General features: G+C 43.1%; 1 protein-coding gene across 1 annotated transcript; it reads left to right on the top strand.

Annotated features, from left to right (window-relative positions):
• The first annotated feature begins 12,934 nt into the window (after positions 1 to 12,934).
• LOC146975652 (uncharacterized) lies at positions 12,935 to 13,630 on the top strand. The gene has a single exon (XM_085796643.1). The coding sequence runs from the start codon at positions 12,935 to 12,937 to the stop codon at positions 13,628 to 13,630; it is 696 nt and encodes a 231-aa protein (XP_085652769.1).
• The last annotated feature ends 550 nt before the right edge of the window (positions 13,631 to 14,180 follow it).

Raw genomic sequence — 14,180 nt, 5'->3', positions numbered from 1 at the left:
ACCAGAAGCCAAAGCTGGGCTCAGGCTGCAACTTGGAGTTTTGGTTAGTTTAACTTTGATTCATGTCTCTTGACAATCCAAAGATAGATCTGGCCTGGACCTTGGTTGTTACTGATGTTCTGCACAGAGTGTCTGGTAATGCATAGGTACGTGAATGCGGTAGTGTCCTCAGTTAAAACTTCTGCAGAGCATTCACTGTAAATGACCATTTCAACTTGTGACTGTGATTGTTGTCCACCTGCTTACCTCGCACACTAGACTTGAATGTTCACGAAGATACTGTAATTTGTGTGTCTCATGTGATGTGATGTAGTTGCAGATGTTCTGCACCTGCAACTTTGAGACAAACTGTTTGTAAAAACAGGCTATACAAATAAAATTGCCTTGCCTTTCCTTACCACCATCTGCACCGACATCTCCTTCCTCGGTTTCCATTTTTACAAGTTTAAAATGTTGTTCCTCCCTTTTAGCAAAATAGCCAAGACAGCAACTGCTCATTGTACTCAAAATTATTTGACCGTTGTGAATGCATTGTCTTAAAGTGATAATGCAATTAAATGAGAACACACCAAAGCACTCAAAATGGAAAATGGCAAGTCCAGAAATTAAGGCATGTTTGAGTGGTCCAGATAACCATGGCTATTATTAACTCAGATGGTAAAACTGAGGGATTATAGCTCATCTCCAGCTCAACACAACCTGTCCATACCACATCTCAAAAAACTTTTCTTTCTCCATCCAGTTTTCATCCTATTGATTTAGTTTTTTTCATTGCAAAGTATGACTAACATTACAGACACTTGTTGTACCGAGACACTTTTTTTATATCCACTTTGTCATAAACAACTATAATGGTTACCATGTTTTTTAAACAGGCATTTGTAACCCCTTCCACCTCTGCCTAGCCTCTTGTCTCTCTCTGATTGTCTGAGTGGAGGAAGGTGTGCTTAAGTCAGAGCAAAGCCCCATCAGCTGCAACACATCCTGCTATCAAGACATACACCACAACTCATGTCTGCCAAAGCCACTCTGGTATACTGTACTTCCTGCTCAGTTATTTTAGCTCCTGTGGTCTGTTTACCAAATGCCAAACCTCTTGTCGTCTTGCTGCAGTCTGGTTCACTTTGCTCTGGCCTCCAGTCCTCAGTCCAACCCACCCAGCTCCTCTTACCTGGACCCATCCTCAGGTCAGGGTCTCCACTTATCCAGCTCTGAAACAGCTTGGCTTAGCTACCTAGTCTCTAGTCACTGCTCAGCACACCCAGCATGGCTCCCAACATCCCTTTAACTCTACAATAAATACTTTTCCTCTATTTACCTTTTGTCTCATAGCTTCCCTGTGTCCCATACTTGTATTCACTTGCCTGGTCATAGGCTTCAATTATACTCCCTTGCAGACAAAAGCACAGTCAGCTACAGACAGCACAGACGCAAAGCTTTTGTTGTTACACTTTTTTCCAATCTGCTTGGAACCTACTAGGAGTGTATGAGATGGTGGCACATTTGTAGTCGGGACACAACAAATTGGGGGGTATACAACCATTCACAAAGAGCTTCACATACACACTCAAAGGACACAATTTATCAAAAAAAAAAAAAAAAATTCCTACTATAATAATAAGTATAGTAATAAGTATAGTTTGAGTTCAAGTTCAAGTTCACTTTTATTTATATAGCACAATTAAAAAGACCTGTGACAGTCGTCCAAAGTGCTTCACAGAGCAGAGACAGGAACAAAAACAATGCATGTGCAAGAAACAAGATGACATGCATACCATCACACATTCTCACACACAGATATATGTACATATACATATACGGACATATGCGCATACATACACAATCCGTGTATCATTCGTTCATTCGTTTTTCAAAATAAAACCAAAAATAAGAAAACGAAAAAACAACTCTTTTTCTCAGTATTCGTTTCCAAAACTAAAATGAAAAACGGATAACGACTCGTTTTTTCAGTTTTCGATTTTATGCTCAAATGAATAATGGAAAAAAACGGATAACGAGCGTTTCTCGTTTCATGTTTCATGCAATTTTGATCTGAAGTGCAATGAGCCGGAAATGACCGTGATCCGGAAGTGACAGTCTCTGCCTTTACTGCTAGAGCCCGCAAAGTAAAGGATAATGTATAGTTCGGAACCTGAAGGGGTTTATTTCTCCATAACAACCGACCAACTATACATTATCCTGCTTATTACACGGTTTACGAGTGAAATTAATTTGAAACATGTTGATCAAAATACATGTCAGCCCGAGTCAAAACGTAACCTGTACTGACGTAATTGACTATATTCATGGAGACCATTGACACCTGCGTGATTGAGTGGCTCACAGAGGTAGACAGGTAGTTTCTGATGCATGGACTTTTGCTGAAGCAGGATCGAGTCCGGCTCCACGTGAATATGTGAAGATTATTTTTTCTTCACTTTATTTTTTTTCATGTGGCTGGTACGTACTACGTAGTGCTCACTCACAGCAGCATATTCGCTGCAGTAGATGTGAACCGTGGCTTGAAACTCGCTGTTACTGTAATATGTTGTGTTGTGACGGAAGCGCAAAACAGCTGCAGCTGTTCCGTACGGTAACCAGTTAAATCAGAAACCAGTTGGGCCATAACACCGGCCAGATGCTGCTCTCTGATTGGTCCATTGCTGTGACCGTCGTCAAGTATAACAGACCGCTGCTAGGGACGCTGCTCTGATCAGCGCAGCTAGGAAAAGAGAAACTATGCAGGATATTTACCTTTTACCGTCATTAAACAGCTTCGGACTAATTGTGATTTTAGATGTGTGATGAAATGACTTGTAACTTGTTACAGGGAGAGTGGAGGCTGCTTCCACGTCGTGGCTGGAAACCAAACCTGCATCAGAGCCTCTGATCCATAGACTGTATAAAAAGCTCTGACCCGGTGTCAGCTCTCCTCTCGTCCCGGTGGCACCGCGAGTCCGCGACACAAACGCACCCCGTAAACAGTAAATCTCTTGTTTATGACAGATACCACTACACACATTGTAACACTGTATCAATCAATCGATCCACTGATTGATTATCAAAATTCCATACAACCTGTCGGGGTTTATTTATCGCAAATATGCTGCTGTGAGTGAGCACTACGTCCACATGAAAAAAAATAAAGTGAAGAAAAAATAATCTTCACATATTCGCGTGGAGCCGGACTCGATCCCGCTTCAGCAAAAGCCCATGCATCAGTAACTGCTTGTCTACCTCTGTGAGCCACTCAATCACGCAGGAGCCAGTGGTCTCCATGAAAGTCAATTACGTCAGTACAGGTTACGTTTTGACTCGGGCTGACATGTATTTTGATCAACATATGTTTCAAATTAATTTCACTCGTAAACCGTGTAATAAGCAGGATAATGTATAGTTGGTCGGTTGTTATGGAGAAATAAACCCCTTCAGGTTCCGAACTATACATTATCCTTTACTTTGCGGGCTCTAGCAGTAAAGGCAGAGACTGTCACTTCCGGATCACGGTCATTTCCGGCTCATTGCACTTCAGATCAAAATTGCATGAAACATGAAACGAGAAACGCTCGTTATCCGTTTTTTTCCATTATTCATTTGAGCATAAAATCGAAAACTGAAAAAACGAGTCGTTATCCGTTTTTCATTTTAGTTTTGGAAACGAATACTGAGAAAAAGAGTTGTTTTTTCGTTTTCTTATTTTTGGTTTTATTTTGAAAAACGAATGAACGAATGATACACGGATTATACACAAACGCAAACGTGCCCAGCTACAGTAGTCATAGACAACAGTGCACATAGATATTTAAACAAAACTAGCCAGGATTAGAATTCCTTATGGATGCGAAGGCCAAGGAGAAAATGTGCGTTTTTAAAGCGCACTTAAACCTCTCCATGGATCCCGAATGTCTAACATGTAATGGCAGGCTGTTCCATAGTCTGGGAGCAGCCACGCTACGGTATGCGGGGGCTGTGGGGGTATAGCTACTTAACGGCACAGTGTCCACCACATAAACAGATAATTAACACAGAACCCAGAAACTACTGAATGAATGACTGAAAACAGACCTGGGTTCAGAGCACCGCCATGTTGGACTGCATGGAGCGCTCATAGAATTCTGAGGAGAGGGAGGAGATGTCGCGTTTTGGCTAAAAATAGACTTGGCGCTTATCGCGGTTTGGAGGAGAACTGCATCTTGCGGTGCCTTTTAAACAGGGAAATGTAGCGATTTGACGTGATACGTTGATGGAGCAGTGTAATAGGCTCAGTACACAGCAAAATGGCGTGACAAACTCATTTTTTAAAAATTTGGCGTTTATCGCGTTTTGGAAAAGAGCTCTTCATATAATGAATTACAAAAATTTAGCCTACATGATACAAAGGCATGGATAACTCTTTCCAAGTCATTAAAAGATAAATAAGGCTTGACTTTTGATAAACAGGGTATCCGCGGGGTCTTAAAAAGTCTAAAAAAGTCTAAAATTTGAAAATCTAAATTTTAGGCCTTAAAATGTCTTAAATTTGTTGAATTATTGTGTTCAAGTCTTAAATAATTTTAGACAGGTCTTAAATTCTCTTATGCCCAGCATGGGCGAGCATTTTTAAATAAAAAGATGTACCGTATTTTCCGGACTATAAGTCGCGGTTTTTTTCTAGTTTGGCTGGCCATGCGACCTATATTCAGAAGCGACTTATATATTTAAAAAAAACCTACGCTATGACCACAAGAGGGAAGCATGGCTTTTATTTCTAAATCCCTCCTCATTCAGTGGCTCATCTTCATCTTCCTCATGTGCTGTTCTCCTCGCTGCGCTGTCTGACCTGTCTCCGTTGCGCCGTAGCGCTTCACTCCGTCAATTCAGAGTATTTTCACAGCGTATTCTGCGGTCAGTCTTCGGTCTCTGCTCCGGTCCCGACTGGGCTCCGGACACGGAGCAGAGACCCAGGTCCGACAGTGCAAGGCTGTCCCTCTCTGAAGCAGAGGAGAGGTCGGCTTCACTCCCGTCCGTCTTCACAGAGTCCACAAAGGGTTTCTGATCACAGGGTTTCCAGCGCTGCCGCCTAAACTAACGTGTTAAAAAAAAAAAAAAAAGGAGCGATATTCACCACCGCCACTGCCCCCAGTGAATGCCAGTGAATTAAATAAATAATGTGTTACATAAACATTTTTAATTTCACTCCCCAATTTCTTTTTGTGCCCCCAAATAGTTTACTTTAGATGCTCCTGCGACACTTCATTGTACTTTATTGAATGTATTTTCAACTACAAACAAGCCTAACACGCAAGTTATATATTGCAATCAATTTCTAGTTTTGTGACTCCGCATTTCTTTTGTACGTTTTTTATTTGTCATGATAGGTCTTAAATTTCATCCATAATGGTCTTAAAAAGGTCTTAAAAAGTCTTAAATTTGAGCTGGTGTAACCTGCAGAGACCCTGATAAAATACGAATTTGGTGAAAAGACCCTTTTACCACTGAGTTGATTTGCTTATTAAAATCAAGTTTACAATCAAAAGTTACACCAAGGCTTTTTATAAAAGGAGTGGTGTAAAAGCAAGGAGATCCTGACCATCAAATGTGTGTAAGCTGCCTTCTGGAAGGCCAAATACGGTGACCTCGGTTTTATTTTCATTAAGGTTAAGATGACTCAGGCTCATCCAGCTCTTGACGTCGGCAAGACAAGCTAGAAAAGATTTCAGAGGATCCTTAGAGGACAGCTGAAGAGGGAGGTAAATCTGCACATCATCCGCATAACAATGGAAAGAGATGTTGTGCTTACGGAAGATAGATCCCAGAGGCAGCATGTACAATGAAAATAACAGGGGGCCTAGAATTGAACCCTGTGGCACTCCACATGTGAGGGGGGCCACAACAGAAGAGACATTTCTGTTTGAGCTGTTTGAGAAGTTTCAGAGTTATCCGTGGCTTCTCTGAGTTACAGGGGGTCTCGGCATAGCAGTGCATGTCCATATAACGGTTGCAAATGGATACCAACTGTCTTCATAACAAAAAGACACACCAAAAAACATCCAAATTACATCCATGCTGCTCGTATGTAATGACCGTCTTGTATTGAAGCCCCGAAATGCGAAATTGTTCCGGAAAAAATTAAATAAGTCTATATTTCAAGCTTGTTTTGTAGCGGAAGCTTCTCGAAGCTCCTCTTCCCGGTTCGTCAAATTTGGACGAACGGGGAAGAGGACAGAACATGGTTTCATCCAAATTTGACGAACCGGGAAGAGGAGCTTCCACTAGGAAATCAAGATGATCCGACGACTGTCGTTTACACATGGTCTCAGGTGATTCCAACAACTCTTAACGCCTGTCCAAGCTACAATCAGGACTGCTAACAAACCCGCAGAAAACGCTGGGCTTTTTCACAAGCCCACACTTGGAGTACACAAGTACAAGTCACTGTACAAGTACTAGTCATTGGGCGCTTGGGCTCTGTACTCAAGTAACCTGAATTTTGTAAAGGATGGCTGACTCACAGCTTGGTCGCACTGGACGCGGAACCGAAGCGCAGCGCCCTGGAGCGGAGGCAGTTTCAGATCGGCGCACATGTTAACCGGTCTGCCTGGTCGCACATCTCGCGCTGTGCGCGCGCCTGCAGCGCTTCAGATCGGTTCATTTCTATTTTTCACGCGAGCCACGCGCACCGGGGGACAACCGCCATTCCGACATGCCGCCACTCCGACATAAGGCCCTAATTGTCGGAATGGCAACACTTTACCCTTTAATAAATGTCCCATCATTCCGACAATTTTCGTCTCCTAAGGTCGGAATGGCAGTATTTTTTCTTTTTTAAACGTGTTGCCATTCCGACAAATCTTTTAAAAGTCAAAAAAAAAAAAAAATAGGCCTAACACGATTTTGCACTAATGATATGCCGGCGCAAAATAGCAGTTTGCCCACGTTTGTCCAGTGCATCTCATTAAAGCACAAAGATTGGTCAGATAATTTAAACGGCAGACGATTTCAAAGCCTCAGATTTTAAGCAGAGGGACTACACAACCTCGTAAACCAACGAAGGAGGAGATAGGCCTTGAACGGGAAGCAGACCATGCTTTCAATCACACACAACGAACCCACTTGTTGCACTTTAGAAAATATAATTCAGGGGGAAAAGGCTTACAAACATGTACCAAAACGGCTCCAAAATACTCACAAAAATCCAAAGAAACGAAAATTAACAGAAAAAAAGATTAACTAAACAGGTCGGTGTTTTACGCATGCCTCTGTGCGTCTGGCACACGTGTCTTGGAGCTCTCCCACATTGGTTGTGAATGAAAACTATATGTTCAGCTCCCTTACATTGTGAAATTTATTATTTATTATTATTATAATTATATTATTGCTGTTCGAGTCAAATACGACGCAGAGCCAGTCGCTTGAAACGTTGTCTTTATATTTTTCAACTTCGGGAGAAGACAGTGTTGAGTTCTCTTTCTGCCTCATAACTTTCTGCCATGGATTTATCGGTGAAGAGTGAACATGCTGATATTTTTGTAGTGCTGAAACTATGACCAAAGCGAGCTGTCCGCTGTCTCAGTGCTGAAATGAATGACAGCATGTCACCGCCAGAGAGAGAGAGAGAGAGATGCGCTGCGACCGGCTCTGACTCTTTCTTTTCTTTTTCCATGGACCAGCTCTCCTGCTTGTGTACATATTTGTCTTTCAGTTTATGACACGCGCAGTCCTGCAGATAGGCAGCTGATTTGAGAAACTAATGCATATGATTTACTGTTGCGCATTTCCTTTTGCTGCTATAATAATGATACAAATACGATGGAAACTAATAAACATGCATCAAAATTACAGAAAGAAGTGTCAGGCAGGGAAGTGAAGTTTTGCTCGGTGCAGAGGGAGAGAGCAGAGCAGCAGATATAACTGTTCCACACAATAACACAAACAGGAGGCAAAAAAAAAAAAAAGTCTATCATTTTTTTACTGCCATCTTAGATTAAAAAATATGTCAATTTGATAGGCTTTCAATCACCAAATGATTTGCTGTGAATCATTTCGTTTGTTGTAATGATTGTGAGCATGGACAACGGACGTCTTGTCTGTTGATTACTGTACGCAACGAAATGTCATTTTACATGTAAGCGGAGCTGAACAGGCAGACGCACAGTGGCATGCGTAAAACACATATTTTGACTACTTCATGCTGTTGCTATTTTTTTTAAGTTACCTTTCGTTTCCTTTGGATTTTTGTGCGTATTATGGAGCTGTCCTGGTCCATGTTTGTAAGCCTTTTTACCAGGAGTAAATTCCCCAAAGTTGCAACAACTTGTAGTGATCCACTGGGTTTTGCCTGGCCATAGTCTATTGGAGCTGGGGTAGTTGATTTGCAGGTTTGCTCCCCAGGTTTTTTAAATTTTGTATTAGGCCAGGGAAATGATCAATTATCCCTGTGGTTTGCGCACGGGGACGTGCGGACCTTTAATGAATGAATGAATGTTTCTTTTTTGCTGTAAGTTGTGTGCGTAATGCGTAAAAGTGCATTGGTGGGACCGAGGGTTTAAATGGGGAAGTGACGTGGTGAGAGGGGAGGAGAGGCGGCATAGTGGATTATTTTTCCCGGTGGATTACCCTGTGGATCATAAAGGCCCGTTTGGACACCTCACGGCCCGTTTTCAGCCAAGCGGGACGAGGGAGAGGACTGGCGTGGACACCTCGGCGAAGCCGCGGCGTCTCTCCCGTGTGGACAGTAGGACAAACAAACTCTCTCTCACTCACCCTCACCACGGACCAACACGCACACACACGCACGCACACACACACACACACACACACGCCGGCACGGACAGTGACTGTGCGCTCGCGTACCCACACACATACACACCACACATTCATTCAGACGGCTGGGACTTGGACTTAATGGACAGCGGGAGGGGGGAGGGCTTTCGGGTTCTGTTGATCTGTGTGTAATTGTTTATTGCCGCCTGTGATGGGCGCGTTTTTAGTTCAGTGAAATACAGAGACTCAGACTAAGTAGCGACTTTGTTTATTACTTCCCTGGACGCACCAGTAGTGCGAGCCTAGGTCCGCCTGCAGCAGGACTTCGTTGTGCCAGTTCCCCTTATATCCTTATTGTAAGGGAAACTGTTACAAACTGACATCGGAGTGTGTGATTGTAAATAGCGAGACTTTGTGTCTGTTTATTTATTAAGCTTCCACTGACTGTATCACATCTATACACACGTCTTAAAACATGAAAAAAAAAAAAAAAAACACACACACACACACACATACACCCTAACCACCGCTCGGAGTAACGCACATTTCCTTATAGAAATTAAAGCCTTGTCGGAATGGCGGGACGAAACTGTCGGAATGGCAGGACGTTTGCATGTCGGAATGGTGGTATGTCTGAATGGTGACATGTCTGAATAGTAAAATGTCGGAAAGGCGATATGTCAGAGTGGCAGCATGTCGGAATGTCAGCATGTAACCGCGCGCACCGAGGGCGCTGTCTGTCAAGCTGGATAGACCAGATCGTACCAGACAGGAAGTCGGGCACAGAAAAGGCGAGAGAATCCGGTCAATTTTCAAAATAAAATAATTAAATGATGATTAACTAAGTTGTTGCTTGTCCATCTATACATATTTGACCGTTGTGTCTGCACATGAGACACACACACACACACACGTTTAAAATGACGTGTGTGTGGAAAACCGAGTGAATACGAGTATGAACGACTGCAGTCGATGTCTGACCGGCGCGGAGAGAGGAGGAGGAGTACGCTCCTAGTGCGACCACCCAAGCGCCTGAGAAGCCGCGCGCAGTGCGCGCGCCCAGCTTCCGCGTGCAGTGTGACCAAGGGGTAAAGGATTTAATCGTTTAAATTTCCGCCCGGTTTCGAACTGGGGACCTGCCGCGCCGGGACCGGGAATAGTAGAGCTTAACTTCCTTAACTTTTACCATTCATTCTCTATGGTAGTTCTTATCACTACGGATGTAATATATATTTGGCCACAAGCGGGTTTTGGGGGGCGCTGTTTCCACAGTTGGTACAGGTACAGTGAGTGAGAGTGAAGAGGGAGAGAGAGAGAGAGGAGAGCCGGCATCGTACATCCGACATATTTTACTACAATAACAACAACGACGACAACAACAACAACAACAAAACATCAAACTTAACAAACGTAAGTCGGGCCTGTTACATTTACGTTACGTTAATTCAACCTAAACTTTTTAATTACGTATCCTTGACAAGTTGTTCTGTGTTCGTTTTAGCCTAACGTTACATTAAAGCAGATATCAGTGGAATGTTTTTGTTAATATAAGTCCTAAATAGTCCTATTTTCCGTCAGCAATCACCAGGGGTGGATTGGCCATAGGGAGTACCGGGAGTTTTCCCGGTGGGCCGGTCACTAATGGGCCGATAGGCGGCCGTTTTTTATTTATTTATTTAACTTTTTTTTTTCGCCATGCCTCCCTTGCCTATTGTAACTCTCCCGGCCCAGGGAGAGAGACATGCATGGCTCGGCCCACAGTGCTCAGCTGCAGACACAGCAGAGAGGTGACGATTGGCCTAGTGGCTTGTCTACCTGGCCCAATGGCCCTATGAGAGGCTACAGAGGCCCAGGAGTCCCACCCACGCATGTTCTAGACCCCCCCTCGTCCAATCACTTTTAATGATGAGGAGTCATGATGAGAGAGAGAGCGAGAGAGAGAAAAAACAAAAACACCAGCGCACGAAAACGGAAAAGAAAAGTAAAACAAACGCAAAGGCAGCGCGGAAAAATGGAGGAAAGTAACAGAAAAAGAAAAGCTCTAGCAGCACAGACTGCTAAAAGTACAACAATTACGCAGATGTTTGCTGCAGGGGCCGCCTGGCCTGGCCAGGGCTAGAAGCACCGATGCTGCAGCTTCAGCAGCAGGTCCTTCACGTGAGTCTGAAGAGAGTGAGGCCGTTACCAGTGCCCTTATGGTGCAGGAGGAGGCTGAAAAAATAAGTGTTGAGGAAGACTCTCCACCATGTGAAGGAGGTAGTGATTGTTAAGCAGGTATGTGCTTTCCAGAATGGTGTGGATAAACATTCATTAAAATACTGTAAATGGTCCAGAACGGTTGCTATGAACGTTACTTGACATAATAAATAGCTATAGCTAATAACTCTGATGGTGTGGTGTGTTACAGCTAAATCTAGTTATCTAAAGTATTGGAAAACAATAACTATATTCATATACTATCCTGATTAATTGATTAGTTGCTTTTATTAAAGTGCCCTCACTCAAATTTGGACATTGAGCTAACAACTTAACAAATATGTATGCTTTCCATATTTTTTTCAGTCAGTGTTTATGGTTTATTGTCCTTTCAACAGTTTAACATTATACAGTTAAAATTAATAAAACACAGATTAACTACTGTTACAGTAAAACATCATTCTGCATACATATTACTCATGATGCAGTACACAAATTACAAGTATTTCTTGTCATGCTTCATTGTCTATACATTATGTTGAGCTGTAGCCTACTGTCTTTCTAAGATAAAATTAGTGTTTGTCCATTTTTCAGATCATTGTAATTGTTTTCCATACTTTAGCCAACTAGCCAAAGTTCTGATTGCATGCAGACTCATTATGTGCATGTAATTTTGTCCAAACTTAACTTATTCCACACTATTCCTCTACTTTGTTGGATATTGTATATCGTTTAGTAGTGGTGTTATTAAGAGCTTGTGTGTTTGTATGTACATCAACAGTGCTAGTTGGCAAAATATCTGCGTGCAGATAGTGGGCCGGTCTGGACCAAAAAGTCCAGGGCCAAATTTTTGTCCCAGTCCACCCCTGGCAATCACTTACATGAAGTATTTCAGCCTAAACACGAGTCTCTCCGTCACTCTGCTCTGCTGTAACCCGAGGAGAAAATTTTCCTTGTGGGATACAAGTGTTATCCAATGAGGGGAGAGAACGGCATGAAGGGCTGTGTGTGCAGCCAAGGGATGCGCGTGAATGTGGTGACGTAGCACGAGGACCAATTGATGCCTGACAAGGGCGGGGGCTGCTAACTCATGGTGCGTTCAAGGAAACTCGTACTTTGTGTTTTTTCCTTCCTGTGAAGTCATACCAGTTCGATCTGGTACGAGTTCACGGGTCGGAAGTTACGAGTGGCCGTTATAGGGAACTTTCACAGACAACAGGACGGTAAAAACACGAGCTACGGGTTACCTGGAACGCTACCAAGTCGTAGTTGTGACTTGAAGCTGTAACTTACGGTTTCAAAAGCCTGCCTTGAACACAGCATTAGCCGAAACGGCCGTGCCGATGATATCTGCTTTAACGTTGGGTGATTAATGTCCTGTACTAGGTTGTGCTTTTAGTGTGTTGTAGTGTTACCTATCGTTACCTGTGCTTTTACCTTTTTATTTGTTCAAAGTACTATCATCCATCCATCATATATTATTTTTATGCCTTGTACGGAAGCGTTGTTAGTTTATCTCTCGCTGACACTACCACCATAAACATCTTGTCGTAGTTTAATTATTTGTCCATTTGATAATCCAATTTTAGTATACATAGGTACCGGTACCTACAGTACATACCGTAAACATACACTACTGCAGGCCTATCCTATTCATGTAAGATACAGTTTGTAAAGTTGAATTATGGTGAAAGGAATCTTTTATTACTGTTGTTATGCTATCTATCTATCTGTAGAATGAGGGTGCGTTGTGGTGGTATAGGCTAAGTCTTGATGATCAGGAAAACAGGCAAACGGAAAAACGGAGACGGACTTTCGTGTTTACACTCCACTTTACTGACCGGCCTCATCACCATGACAACCACAAACAATCACCACTACTGCACACACACTGAACCAATCACACTGCCTTCCTTCCTTCCTTCCTTCCTTCCTTTCTGTCTGTGTAATATACAGATATCTATCTAATATGGTGTTTTGCTGTGTACAGGAAAGAATGAAGAAGACCAACTTCTTCCCTGGAAGGACCATGGTCTCTTTCAGGAAGGGTCCATCGGGCCATCTACGGCAGGACCCCTCTGATGAAGCCATGAGGATCAAAACGAATCCTGCGCTTCAGGACAAGTCTCCCCCTCGGAAACATGACCTGGTGAAGACTGATGCTCTCACCATGGTCCTTCAGCGTGGAGGGGATGTGTCTGACCAGCAGGAGGTGATGGGGGAGTATGTACTTAAGTTTGGTAAGTACAAGGGGAAATCATTTCACTGGCTCCTGGAGAATGATGTTGGCTACACCATCTACCTCATCAATAAGGTAGACAAGGAGGAGAGAGATGGAAGCTTCAACCCACAGGGACACAGCAAGGACAGCCTTCTCTCATTTCTGGACTATGCCAGGAGCTTCAAGGAAATTGAAGACCCGAGGACATACCTACTCTCCAGGCAGCCTGCAGCACAAGTGGCCTCAGAGGGTGACAATGCTGTTGGCTTTGGAGTCAGGACCAAGGACACTTGGAGGCAAATCTGGGAGAGTAGGGCTGACGGATATGCTGCCTTCATATTAGGACTCAAGTGCATCAAAAACAGCAAGATGTATAACCTGCAGCAGTACCTGCTCAAGCAACAAAGGGCTGAGCCGTGTCCACCACCTGCAGAAGCCTCCACTACATCAGCTGCTTCCACACCTCTTTAAGTGAGCTCACACAAATATGCAAACACGCGTTGTATGTGAACATTTAATGTACTTAATACATTATTAATGTTACTGTTTAATCTCATAGCGATGGAGGAGGATGAGGAGCTGGAGAGAGAGATGTTGAATCTGTCGCCATCTAAATTTGTCACTGAACTGCGTAGGTGGAGCTAATTTATAATTATAAACAGAGAAAATTGTTCAAAAAAAAAAAAGTTTCTCTGTTCTGTACATGATAAAAATCTAATGTTACCTGTGCTTTCAGGGCTACCTGCAGCAGTCTCCAGAGCCACAGCTGTGTCTTCAGCAACAGGTTTCTCCATCATCAGTGTGGAAGGAGGATTCTGGTGAAAACAGAATCCTCCTGACATTACGATTCTCAGTCAACTAGTTTGTTATTTTGGTCGTGTTCTGGCCTTTTCTGATGTTCGTGTTCTTTTGTTCTCCCACTAACCTAAGGAAATAACATGTCAGCGATGATGGTAAGTGTTTTCCTTTTTTGCATGCTTTTACACAGCTGGCCTTCGCGTGTGAGGCGAACGTGATAACT

The sequence above is a fragment of the Trachurus japonicus genome, chromosome 13, assembly GCF_045865225.1.
Source record: "Trachurus japonicus isolate A0001 chromosome 13, Traja_1.0".
Classification (NCBI taxonomy): Eukaryota; Metazoa; Chordata; class Actinopteri; order Carangiformes; family Carangidae; genus Trachurus; species Trachurus japonicus.
This window is presented reverse-complemented; position numbering and strand designations above follow the sequence as displayed.

Excerpts from the sequence above, each read along its gene's own strand:
- LOC146975652 (XM_085796643.1), top strand. The coding sequence starts at position 12,935 with ATGAAGAAGACCAACTTCTTCCCTGGAAGGACCATGGTCTCTTTCAGG.